Here is a 12,561-nt window from a genome sequence, read left to right as displayed (position 1 = left end):
ACCTTTGAATCTAAAGCATTGCACAGCTATTTTCTGAAGCTTTCTAGAAAAGGGAAGTTTTAACTTTTTTCATAGTCTTTGGAAAGTTAATAGAGAATTTTTCTGACAAGACTAACTTGAAGAGGCTGTTCCATTATTATTCTCAGATCTCAAAACCAGCCTTCTTTTTAAGAATATAGTTTACTTTTCTTACTCATTGGATTGTTTGAAATAATTCATGCCCAAAGTACACCTTATATAGAAATGTCTATACAATACTAATTTATTATTTTATTATTTTTTAGATTTTTTATCCTGCCTTTATCATTTTTATAAATAACGCAAGGTGGCGAGTATACCTAATACTCCTTCCTTCTCCTTTTTTCCCCACAATAACAACCCTGTGAGGTGAGCTGGGCTGAGAGAGAGTGATTGCCCAAAGTCACTCAGCTGGCTTTCATGCCTAAGGCATGAGTAGAACTCCCGGTCTCCTGCTTTCTAGCCTGGAGCCTTAGCCACTAGACCAAACTGGCTCTAATAGTCCAGGGGTGGGGGTGGGGGTGCTGGGGGTGGACAGTTGAGAGCAGAGGAAGAATGACCCAGTTCACTTCTTATGCTAAGACAGAAACTGGTTGGTTTGATTCTGGCTAATGATGTTGTGTGAACCCAGCCATTGTGTTTTGAGAAATATGGTTTATAGCTTAGTATACTGTATCTTATTCAACACACCATACCTAAACAAACCCTGCCAATAATCTCCTTATAATGGTTTTTCCTCTCTGCAGGGCTGTTGCCTCATGTTAGATATATAAGAATTGGTACATCTTTTTATTAAATGTATTTAATAAAATAGTGGACTGCTCCAGTGTTTTCCCATTTGGATTATAACTGTATTTTTTTTACAGAGGAAAGCCGAGCAGTGAGCAAACAGAATCACTGTGGAAGACAGATATCACAGAACTGAGTATTCCCCTTGGACCCAAAGCACCTGTGCCTTTGTTGTGGTCTGAGGCCTGTGGCTTTCCAGATATCCCTAGATTTTTGGAATTAGACATTTCCTCCGTTAGAAGGAAGCCCCTTCAACATATAGAGACTCGGTAAGTAGCCTTCCATTAATGAATCTCTGTGATGCCAGCTGGTATAAGCGATAAAGATGTTAACACAATGTGCTGTGATTTTTTTTCATATTGATTAAAGAACCGCAATCCAGAGCAGCCTCAATAATTTCTCTGATGTGATGCTTCTGCCATTATCATTATCAGAACATTTTTTGCTTCCATAGATACCTCTGGATGTCACTTTTTCTAGCAGCCAGTTCTTGAATTACACAATGCTTTTCCCTCCTGCCTCTACTTTTGTAACAACTGGTTTTAAAGATGGGAGGATGACCCCCCCTCACCTAACTCTTTTCATAGATTTATCCAGGGTTTCTGTATGTCATGGGTAGGCAACCACCGGCCCTACACATTTTCAGCCTGTGTGTGCCCAGCACCAAATGTAGGCAACAAATTAGTGAAATGGTTTCCTGACATTTTGAAGCAAGCAGCACATACAAATGAATATCAGCAAAGTGAAAAACAAGCCTCCAATTAAATCTGCATGTGGAAGGGAGGAAGAGCAGCATTTCCATAAGTGTGATGTGTCTTAAGCAACTTTGTCCTGTTGCCATCCCCACTGCACCCTCTCAAATGTTAGGGGTATGGCCCATGGCCATCAAAAAATTGCTTACTTCTGTCTATGATTATCTCCGTGGCTGAGAAGGCCAAACCAGCCCTTAGGTGTTCTGTTTACCCAGGCTCTCTATCCAGATCTAAGGCCCCAAATCAGGATCACTCTGACTGCTTGCTGCTCTCCTCATGTCCTTAGTTTGGTCAAATACTGCCTCCTTTCTGTCAAAGATCCCAGTTGCTTTGAGATAAAGGGATGAAGTAGCTCTTCCTGCTCCATTCATGGAATTTTATGGCGTCTGCATGTCACTGGTTCATCCTCACATCCTACTTAGCGCATGAAGGCAACTTTTAACAATTTTTAAAAATCACAGTCTCATGACATGTCTTCCATCTCTCTCTCTTAGCCTAACCTACCTCACAGGATTACTATTGTGGAAAAAACCAGGAGCAAATACTATGAATGCTGCTTTGAGCTCCCAAGCAAAAGATGAGATTTATATCTAAAATGAATAAATACACAAATTTCATCCCCAGACCATTACAGAGGGAGCTGATGTTAATGTGGTGTTTTCTCTCTCTTCCTAATGCAAGTTTTGTCATACAATCTACTGTATTTTTTAAATTTTCAAAATTTGAAATAATATATAATTGGCAAAAAGCAGGGGAAAAAGGATTTTGATTTAAGAAAGTTTTAAACAGATTGGGAGAGATGTGGCATATGGGTTATTTTTGCTGTAAGAATTGAAAAACAGTATATAATTAAATAATATACTTGTGGGAAACGACTAAAACAGAACCAAATCCATATTAGGAATTGAGGCTTGATGAAGATTGTAAATGGTCACTAGAGGGAACCAAAGGACCAGGCAGAAAAGAGTTAAAATAGCTAAGCCAGCTATCACTTTTTTTTTATTTTAAAGAGTTTTTTTTACATGGGCTGAAATATTAATAATTAATATCTCAGAAATGATACAGATTTCAATGGATAAACTTTTAGAAGATGATGAAAAAGGTTTTAAAAAACTTTCACCTAACATAGGCATTATAGAGTTTGAAGGCATGGAAAACAACAAAATTGAGATTACCAAAATGGGAATACAAAAGACAAATCAAGAAAAGGATTTGGACATGAAACAGTTCTGAAAAGAAATTCTGGACGACGCCTCTTTATGGGATTTTCAGAGTAGACTGGTGAAAGTTTTGAAGACATATTTTAAATACCAAAGAGTGGTGAAAGATCACATCCTGTGATGCCACAGGAAGAATTTAAAGGCCAAGATTGTGCAGAGCAAAAGGAAGGAATATAAAGTTGGACTATTTGACCAGGGATAACTATTTGTTTGATATTTCTGGTAACTCCTAATGGACTTTTTGCTGAACCAGGCTTAAAAAGATGATGATTTCTGGATTGTGTATAGATAAAAGTTAGGCTATGGGAAGAAGAGTTTTTTTACTTGTAACTTTAAAAGAGGGTAAAAAGTTAGTATATTAACTTATGCTTGTGAGGAAGGTTGGAAGCCACTTCTTCATTATTGTCTTTTTTGTCTTTTTCTTTTTTCTTCTACTTTTTTCTTTTTTTTCTTTTCTTTTTTCTGCAGTTTTCTTTTTCTTTTAGTCTGTATTAGTTTTTACTATGCTCATGAAAAACTTCAATAAAATTATTTTTAAAAAAAGAATCCTTGCTGACAGGTTGATGGGGGGAGGATGGCACTGTTAGCCCTTTGAGGTAGACCAGACTAGGAAGCAAAATTATGAATGCTAATACTATTATTATTATATTGTTACAATAGCAGAATCTTGCAATATTTTGCTCCTATACTTCCTCCTCCTCTCTCTTTTTCTTTGTGAGAACTAGGGAGGGTCGAGTCTGAGACGTTTTCTCAAATTACATTTCTGCTTTGGACTCAAAATTCTTTTATCTGACTATTGTCTTGATTGCGGTTCTTCTTCCTACTCCTCAAGGTTATTCTTACAGTAACTGGGGATATACCAGCTGCAAATAAGAGCAAGAGTAGCCTGAAGCAGCCCTGAACATTTCCACAGATTTCTGCCTGTTGGGCCCCCTTTGGGTTGTCCCTTCCACCTCTGAGAGTTGTGAATTGTCTAACATTCCTACTATCAATCACCAAAAAGACTGAAATTGTGTTTTTTAATATTATCATTATTATCATTATTATCATCATTATTATTATTTATAGGAATATTGATCTCCTGTCCTCTTGCCAGGTACTACCTTCTTGGTGGCCTGGGCTTCAAGAAAGAGATATTTAGCTCATGCAGAATAGACCTGTCAGCTAGGAACTTTTTTGTTTGCTAGTTTACCCTAGTATTAAGAGAGTTCTGTCCTGACTGATAACTCTGTCTCCATGTGAGCTCCAACCCTGACTTACAGTTCTTTTGGTTGGTGGGGCATATAAGGAGAGCAAGATGAAGCAGGAGGGAGTTGTTGATCTGCATGCCAGCTCCCTTCTGAAGTTTTGTCTGCTTGCTTGCTTGCTTTTTTTTTTAACGTCAACTTTCTCCTCAGAGATCAATAATATTGTAGTTGTAAGCCACTTCACATGCTTGCTCAAAAGTGAAGATATGAAAGTGTGTTGGTATTAGTGAAAAACTAATATGAATAATAAAATATAAGGAGTGAATCAATAAAATAATTGTTTCTTCATTAACCTTCTTAATCAGCTCAGTTTAAATAATCCCCAATGGAACATACTAAGATGGGAAAAGCACAAATCCTGATTCAGTAAACAGTTTTCCCCAGTATGGTGCCCTCCAAATATAGGGGCCAATTCCCATAATCCTCAAACAGCACAGATACTGAAATCTAATAGCCAAGGGAAGAAAACATTAAATTAAAGGTGGTAGCAATTCTTGAGGTGTGTCCATGTTGGAGATTTTAATTCAGCAGGAATGGTTGGTAGAAATTGTGCTGAAATTCAGAAATTCAGCAGAGTGCTGAAAGAATACTGAGTAATTAAGCAGCAGAGCATTCCATAATATAGTAGACTCAGATTAGTTGTATGGGGCACAGCCTAGCTATTAATGCTAACAGATATTCATTGTATTTAAGTAAAAAGGAAATAAAGACATGAGGATAGAAAAGTCCCAGTTCTCTTTAAACTACATCTTCAAAAGATAGATAGATAGATAGATAGATAGATAGATAGATAGATAGATAGATAGATAGATAGATAGATAGATTCCCCTTGTCTCTTAAACACAGAGACTCATTTAACTAACAATAGGCTAGGTGAGAAACAGGGACAGCTTGTAAGACTCTACCCCTCATCTACTTCTTGCAATTTGCCCAGGTGGTCAAAACAACTCATAGGTGTAAAGATATAATGCACTTTTCATAGTCAGTATGTGTTAGAGGTTGGGTATACATGCTTTTGGATAGGGATGGCCCTAATAAGGAACAATTGGTAACAATATGAAAATCTGAGTTAGCTGTAGTTCTGTGCAGAGTAGCCTGCCAATAGAGGTGAATATGTGTAGCTCAGAGTTGAACTGTGGAGTCCTTGGGGTTCTCTGAGCTTGGTTCTTTTCTTGCAAACGTTTCATTACCTGGCTAGGTAACATCTTCAGAGTAGCCTTCAGGCTTCAAAGTAGCCTGCAGATGTCACTATTGAACAGGAGAAACATCAGCTTTTAAAAAGTTCATCATATTTTGGTTATTTCAATTGAATCTTAGTGTCTATTTTAGTTACATTATCTAGAGGCATCTGGTGTGTGTGTGAGGGTGCAGTGATGAAAGCAACGCTGTACCATCATGATGTAAGTGTATGTGACATCACACATACATATGATGGAGGCAGAATTGGTGTCACAATGGTGCAACACTGTTTTCATTTTTTGACAAAGGCACTGGATCCTGCAAGTACCTTTGCTTCCAAGACTATCCTGTCTGAATGCTCATCCACAGACATTACTTCTGCTGGGACTCTTAGAGAAGCACAGTGCTGTTTGTACACATGCACACAAATAGCTGGGGACAGCCTTTGGAGCAACTATTTCCAAAGGATTTCCAAAGGATACAACTGTCTTAATGCTTTGAGCAGGGATGCGTCACTCGCACTTCACAATGCACCTCTTCTTAACACATTGCGTAACTGTAGTATCTGCTGCATTTGAAATATATGCACGGGACAGATTGCAATGGGAATAGGAGAAAGAAAAAATATTTTACAACCTACAGCGTGGGAGTAGCAGATTTAAATTGCTGCTATTTTGAATCTTTGCAAAATATAGTTCTGCACTAAAATTAACTTTAAAAATATGAAAAATTAATTGTACTGTTATTACCTATTTTGTATGTTTATACCTGTGCATTGAAAATAGCTTTAAAATGGTCAGAATTTTGAAAGCAAAATCATATACTTACTGCTTTAATAATATGCAACATATATTTATGAAATTATTGTTTTGTGTTATATATAAACTCATGCTTTTTCTTTTTTTGCAGGATTCAGAAAATTCCCAGATGGAAAATATCTGGATATAATTTTATGCATTTGTAAATTAGATAGTAATCATAATTAGTTTCAGTATGTTAATGCAATATGTTATGTTGGGAGTTGAATAGCAATATATTTATTGTAGACCTGACCCATTTATATTTTTCTGGTACTGTTATTAATTTACTTAACTGATATTTCACTCTTCAACAGAGATTCCAAGATACTCAAAAAAGTTTACATAAATCAGCTTCATATTATAAAACAACAGATAAATAAAAACCATAGTAAAACATGTGTTTGGCAGTAGTCTATGAATTAAAAGAACCCAGAAGTCCTGATGAAAGGTTTGTCACACAGAACTCTTGACAACAACTGGTTTTACAAGAAAGAGTACTGGATTTTTGTAGAACTAAGGAATGTCTCTCCTCACCCCCTGACCCCCTTTAGCAGGAATAGGCAGCTTCCTGATAGTTTAGGATTATAGCCATATAATCCCCATCCAGTAGGGTGAATAATCAGAGATTGTAGTCAAACATCTGAGGAACCAGATAGTTGATCACTTCTCTCTAGAGATGCCTTCCAGCTGAATGACTCCTAGTGCTATCTGTCCCTTCCATAGTAGCCCAAAATGCATTTGGGTTTGTGCTGGCCTGTCTAGGTGGCTGCTGTTCCTGCTGCTGCTTCTGGTCTGGCTGTATGCTGCTTCATCCCATTTAGATCAGTGGGCAGACAGTGCTAGGAGAAGGGCTGGTAAAAAAACAGACAAAGAGGATCAATCCAGAGTGATTTGTCTCTTCTTTCTACAGTTCTTTTGCCATTTGCATCTGAGCCTGTCTGGGTCTTGGAATTTATGGAACTACCTCCCTTTCCTACTCACAGACTGAAAAAGAGGTTTTTTTTCCAGGTCCAAGCATAGAGATACAGTATTCTTCCTCATCCACCAGTAAGAAGATTGGCTTCAAAAATTGTGCAAGGATGGTAGTGAGAATGTGGGATGCTTTTCAGAAAAACACCTTTCTGTGGCATGAAAAATAACAACAGATGGAAACTAATGCTGGCCAATTTACAAACAAATGATGAAGCCATGACATTGTAACATACATATGCTCAAAGTGTAGTGGAGCTGGCCCAGAAAGGCTCTTGTTACACATCAGAAAGTCCTTATGCTATAGTTAATCAGACTTCTTTTAATCAGTTTCTTTTGCCTCTGGGTAGAGAATTCAAGGAAGGTCAAATGAAATATTGTAGTCAGTTTATACTAGAGTTTTCCCAGGATTGATCACTATTTGTTTATTGTATCCAGCTACAAGCACTGATAAAAGAAGCATTGTTCCTATTGATGGGGAATCCCTTCTGAAAAATCCATAAATAGCAATCCTATGCACAGTTGCCTGGTAATAAGTCTTATTCAATCAGTGGAACTTAGACCTTAGTAAGCATATTTTAAAATAAACACAGTTTAGAGTTGAATTGTACTGTAACTGCAACTAGCTCATCAAGACCACTCTCAGCTGGTTTTCTCAGTGTCTACTGCCAATATGACTTCACCTACGTGTTAGGGCTCATTGCCTCCAGCAAGTCACACTTCAGCTCTCTTCATTTCGCAAGAGCCTTGTTTCCCCACCTACAGGAAACTCCACCTCAGAGGCAGCATATCAGGAATTCGCTTCCTAAAGAGGCCAAAAGTTAAAGATCCTGTCTGCCAAGGCAGGCTGACAAATGGTATGACTAAGCCCTATTGTGCTGGAAGCCTTCAGCAGAGCCTGGTGGGGAGGAGAAACCACAGGCCCAAGTCACACTCAGGACTGAGCTGCTTTCAGTACAAAACGGAAATGCCCAGCTTTCCAAGGGCAATAGTTCAGTTAATTCAAATAGTTCAATAATTCAATCATGTGCCCCCTCCCTCAGTATTTGTCAGTCTTGAGTCAAGGCCTGTTGGTGGCTTTTATTTTCTGCTGCTGTAGGCAAATTAAAAGTTGCTGTACTGACAGTTTTGTAGGTCAAATGCTGAGCAACTCACCAGCCTAGTATTTTTTTTTATTCTATTCTTTCTCATAGTTATTTTAATATCTATCAACTTTTTTTACTTGGTAGGCCCACTATTTTAACATAATACTGCTATTTCAAAAGAGTGCTGCTGCATCAGTAGCTCCTTCTTTTCCTTCCTTAAGTAAAGTAATGCACCATTAGTTGATAACACTGTGGACAATTAAAATGATGCTAGACTCAGCCACCATTTGCATTTCCCTATCATTTGGGGTAAGTAAGCACATTTAAAACTGAATATGTGTTGCAGATGAGAAAGATAATCCATCTGCAAAAAGAAGGTTAGTCATAAGTATGGTTAGTCATAAATAATACCCATTTCCCAGAACACAGTTTGAGGTCAAAAGGAAGATAATTGCCAGCCCTTCAAGGTAGGCGTGGTCAGGAAACAGGAGTCACTAGGAGTTTTGGACTATACAGTACTTTAATGTGGTAAGGATTTTGTAACAGAATCTTGAAAGCCTGTTGAAGCCCCTCCCCGTGTCAACTTATACCTAACATAATCAAGAGAAAGTTCTTTTGAGCTCCTTTTTCACACTTTCTACTTTCCAGGACTCAAAATGTGTAGTGGTTTGGCATTCTCCTTCCCCTTCTCTGAGTCATACCAACATTCCATCACAATAATATGCCCACAAACCTAAGTCTAAAGAAGGTGACAGATTCTGAGTTTTAAACACGTAAGTCTTTCTTTGAACCCACAGTTTTCTGCTCCAATGCTCATTTTAGAGAAGATAAATAAATGGGGCTCAGAGTCAAGTAACTTGGTCAAGTAGCTGAACAAAAGGCAGAGATGGGGCTAGGGACACAAATTCCAAATCACATATTTGTTTCTACAGTTCTCAACAACATCCATTTCACAAAAACAAACTAACATCTGACATTGTTCAGAGCCCTAGGCTTGACAAAAGGCTAGCTCAGGGTCAATTTTGATACTGAATCCTGCTATAGCCATGGCCCCACAGCTGCCAGGTGCTAATGCCAGTTCTGAGTTGAAGAAAAAAATGGTCCATTTGAGGAATTGGCATCCAGTCTATTGTTTGGTAGTGCCTTACTTTTCACACTGTTTGAAACAGGAGGGTTTCCTAATCCTTGATGCTTGCCATGAGTCTGCTGCAAGGATTGGCCTAACCAAGAATCTTAGTCTAGTCAAAGCCAAGTATCCTACAGACTGGAAAAGCTACATTTTATGCATGGACTCATCAGAACCGAATTCTACACATTTCTTCCAGTGCTTAATTTTCTAAACCTTTTTGTTTTATCCCTAGTCGCTACAATCAGTTAAACAGTCAAGCATTTAAAAAACACTGATGTTGCAGAAAATGTTCATGCTTTTTCTGTTGTAGAACATGTGTCACCATAGCTACTAAATAAAAACACTTCATAAATTCAATACCGTATACTTTTCAATGACAGAGAATAGTAGGAATTTCAGCACAAGGGATGGGTTATTATATTTTTATATTATATGTTTTTAGGAACTAGCAAAATACTTAAAGAAATTTTGTTATTCTTTTTTAAAGGAGGCCAAATTCAACATAAGGCTGCAAGACAAAGGGCTAAGTTGGACATATACAACACACATGCCTGCTCAAGTTATCCCTCCTTTGGTTAATTACTCAATATACTGCTAGCACATGATAGGTTGTATCTCAGACAGTGGTCAAGGCAGCTATATTTTTAGGCCTCCCACTGCTGCAGATGAGACTGTCATTTCCTTTCCTTTTCTTTTTTTGTATTGCTTTCCCTGCAGGAGTGAAAAGAAAACCAGCAGTGGCACAATCCGAGCTGGTGCCTCTATAGATAGGGTTGGAGGGATGTGTGCATTCATGTGTGCAGTTTTAACTCCTCCAAAATGCCCACAGAAATGTACTTCTTAGGCCCTATTTTTATGGTGCCTCTCTAAGGCTATCACATCTGGACTGCAAAAATCTGGACAACCATTAGAAGACAGAAGATTTGATTCAGATTTTTGCAGTCCAGATAGGACAGCCCTATTCTAGGACTTCATTTCAGTCACGAGCATCAGATGTGACAGCTGACCTATAGATACAAGTTTGCATGATACAGTGTTGGGGGGTGAAATAAATTTAGGTCTATTTAGAGCTAAATTAAGTGTTAACGTTTGCATGACATGCTTAGCCTCCACACCACCTCATCCCCCAGTTAGCCAAGTGTGCAAAAAGAGCCAATGCATCCTTGCCTATAATATGTGATATCTCAAGTAGTACACTGAGAGGTGGGGTTGTGCTTCAGATCTGAAAAATTGTTATGCCTCACACAGCTCTGAGCTTGTGTAGTTATTGATTTTTTGATTGATTATGTGCTATCAAGTTTGTGTCAATTCTTAGCAATCACATAGCAACCTTCTCCAGGATGATCTGCCTCAACCTCACCCTTCAGGCCTTCCAATTTGCCCATCGCTTCTGTAATTGAATTAATTGACCAGTCACTCTCTTCTTCTCCTTCCTTCCACCTTTCCAAGCATTATAAACTTTTCAGGAGACCTGGGTTTTCATATAATGTGTCCAAAAAATAATAATTTGGGCCTGGTCATCTGTGCCTCAAATCAGAACTCTGGATTGATTTGTTCTATGAACAATTTATATTCTTGGCTATCTATGATTCTCAGGAGTCTTCTCCAACACCTAAGTTCAAACCATCAACAGTCTTTTAGTCCTGCTTCTTCAGAATCCAACTTTCACTTCCATACAGTATCACAGGGAAAACGATTGCCTGAATGACACTGAACTTTGTAGGCATATGTATGGTGTCTAAATACCAATTAAAAGTTGGAACCTCCTTCTGAGTACAGAGATCTTTTAAAAGACTTTCCTTGTTTTCTCATGTCTGTTTCTACCTTCAGTGTCTTTACAAATGTTGTAATATTGCTTTTTGTCTCTCCTAACAGGTCTCTGAAATTCTTTGTTAAGTTCCTTCCTGAGATCTTTGTCTTTCTTTGCTTTTGCTTCTCCTGTTCTTGGCAACTTCCACCATTTACTGACATCCAGTTTGTTTTTTTCTGTTTCTTGGTCTTTTTTCACATTCATCCTTAACAAGTTCCTTGATTTCATTCTACAGTTCCTCTGGCTCCCTGTCAATGAGATTCAGGATTTCAAAATGTTCTCCTGATGTTCTCCTTGAATGTGGTGGGTATATCCTCAAGATCATATCATGGAAACTGTCTGGCTTTGTTTTATGCTTTAGCTTGACTTGGAATTTGCACATGACCAGTTTGTGATCTCTTCCACAGTCAGCCCCTAGCCACATCTTTGGTCTTATAATTGGTCTGTTTCACCTCCTTGGACTGATAATGAAGTCAATTTGATTTCTGCATACTCCATCTGATGATGTCTATGTATATAGGTATCATTTTGGTCATTTGAAAAGTGTGTTAACAATGAAAAAAACGTTGAACTGGCAGAAACTGATAAGTCGTTTTCCTGCTTCATTTCTGTTTCCTAGTCCATACAGTCAAAATACATTTTCTTCCTTACTGTTTCCAACTTTAGCATTTCAGTCTCCAACCACAAGCAGCACACCTTGCTTCCATATTCTGTCAATTTGGGTCAGCTTCCTCTTCTTCAGCTGCAGCAGTTGGAGTATAAATTTAGATAACTGTCATTGATTGCATTATACCCAAGTACTGTCTTTGCCATATCCTTTCTGATTATGAAAGCAATGCCACTCCTTCTTTATTTTTTGGATCCTGAGTTGTAAACAGTATGAAAGTGTCCAATTCCAGTCCATTTCAGTTCACTGATTCCTAAAATGTCAGGGTGTAGTTTATTCATTTCATCTTTCAGTGTGTTGAGCTTTCCCACAATTCATACTTATGTTCCATTGTAATTCTGTCTTTGCAGCTTTGGATTTTCTTTTTCTGCATGGCAGTATCAGCAACTAGATGTACCAAAGGCTTTAATCTGACCACTTCATAAATACCATTAGTACTCTGAAAGACCCTCAAACTCTTCCTCAGTAGCATGCTGAGTGCTAACTAATCTGAGAGAGCATTTTCTGGCACCATAACATCAAACACTCTATATTGTCTATCTATGTTTTTTTCTTGGTGAAATACAGGAGTGGTTTATCATTACCTTCTCCTGCATGAAATGATACCTTTCCCATTAGTGATAAGTAATGGCAAAATAATCATCATCTCCAGCACCTTTCTACATCATTGCTGTTCAATATATGTGCCTTCTTGCTTTAACTGGGCAGCTGGCATGATCTTCATGCCTTGGGTGACCCTGCTAGAAATATATATTCTCCCAGCATTCTTTGCTCATCCCTTCCAAAAATACGCCCTCCCAATCAGTACAATGAGGCAAAGAAAGCAGGTCTTGATGGCCTTGTATAATTAAACATTTTAAAAGAAGTGATGTTCACTTGCTATTGTTCAGCACTAT

General features: G+C 38.1%; 1 protein-coding gene across 1 annotated transcript in view; it reads left to right on the top strand.

The window, feature by feature from the left end:
• The window catches only part of FAM186A (family with sequence similarity 186 member A), a 32,341-nt gene extending 26,172 nt beyond the window's left edge, over window positions 1-6,169 (top strand). Inside the window, exons 7-8 of the mRNA XM_088138494.1 lie at window positions 885-1,076; window positions 6,115-6,169. Coding sequence (XP_087994620.1) covers window positions 885-1,076; window positions 6,115-6,169 — 247 coding nt within the window. The remainder of the gene's footprint in view (window positions 1-884; window positions 1,077-6,114) is intronic.
• The last annotated feature ends 6,392 nt before the right edge of the window (window positions 6,170-12,561 follow it).

Source organism: Python bivittatus, unplaced genomic scaffold (assembly GCF_059951505.1).
Source record: "Python bivittatus isolate LINGU-HERP-01145 unplaced genomic scaffold, Pbiv_v1 ctg000220_np1212, whole genome shotgun sequence".
Taxonomy (NCBI): Eukaryota; Metazoa; Chordata; class Lepidosauria; order Squamata; family Pythonidae; genus Python; species Python bivittatus.
This window is presented reverse-complemented; position numbering and strand designations above follow the sequence as displayed.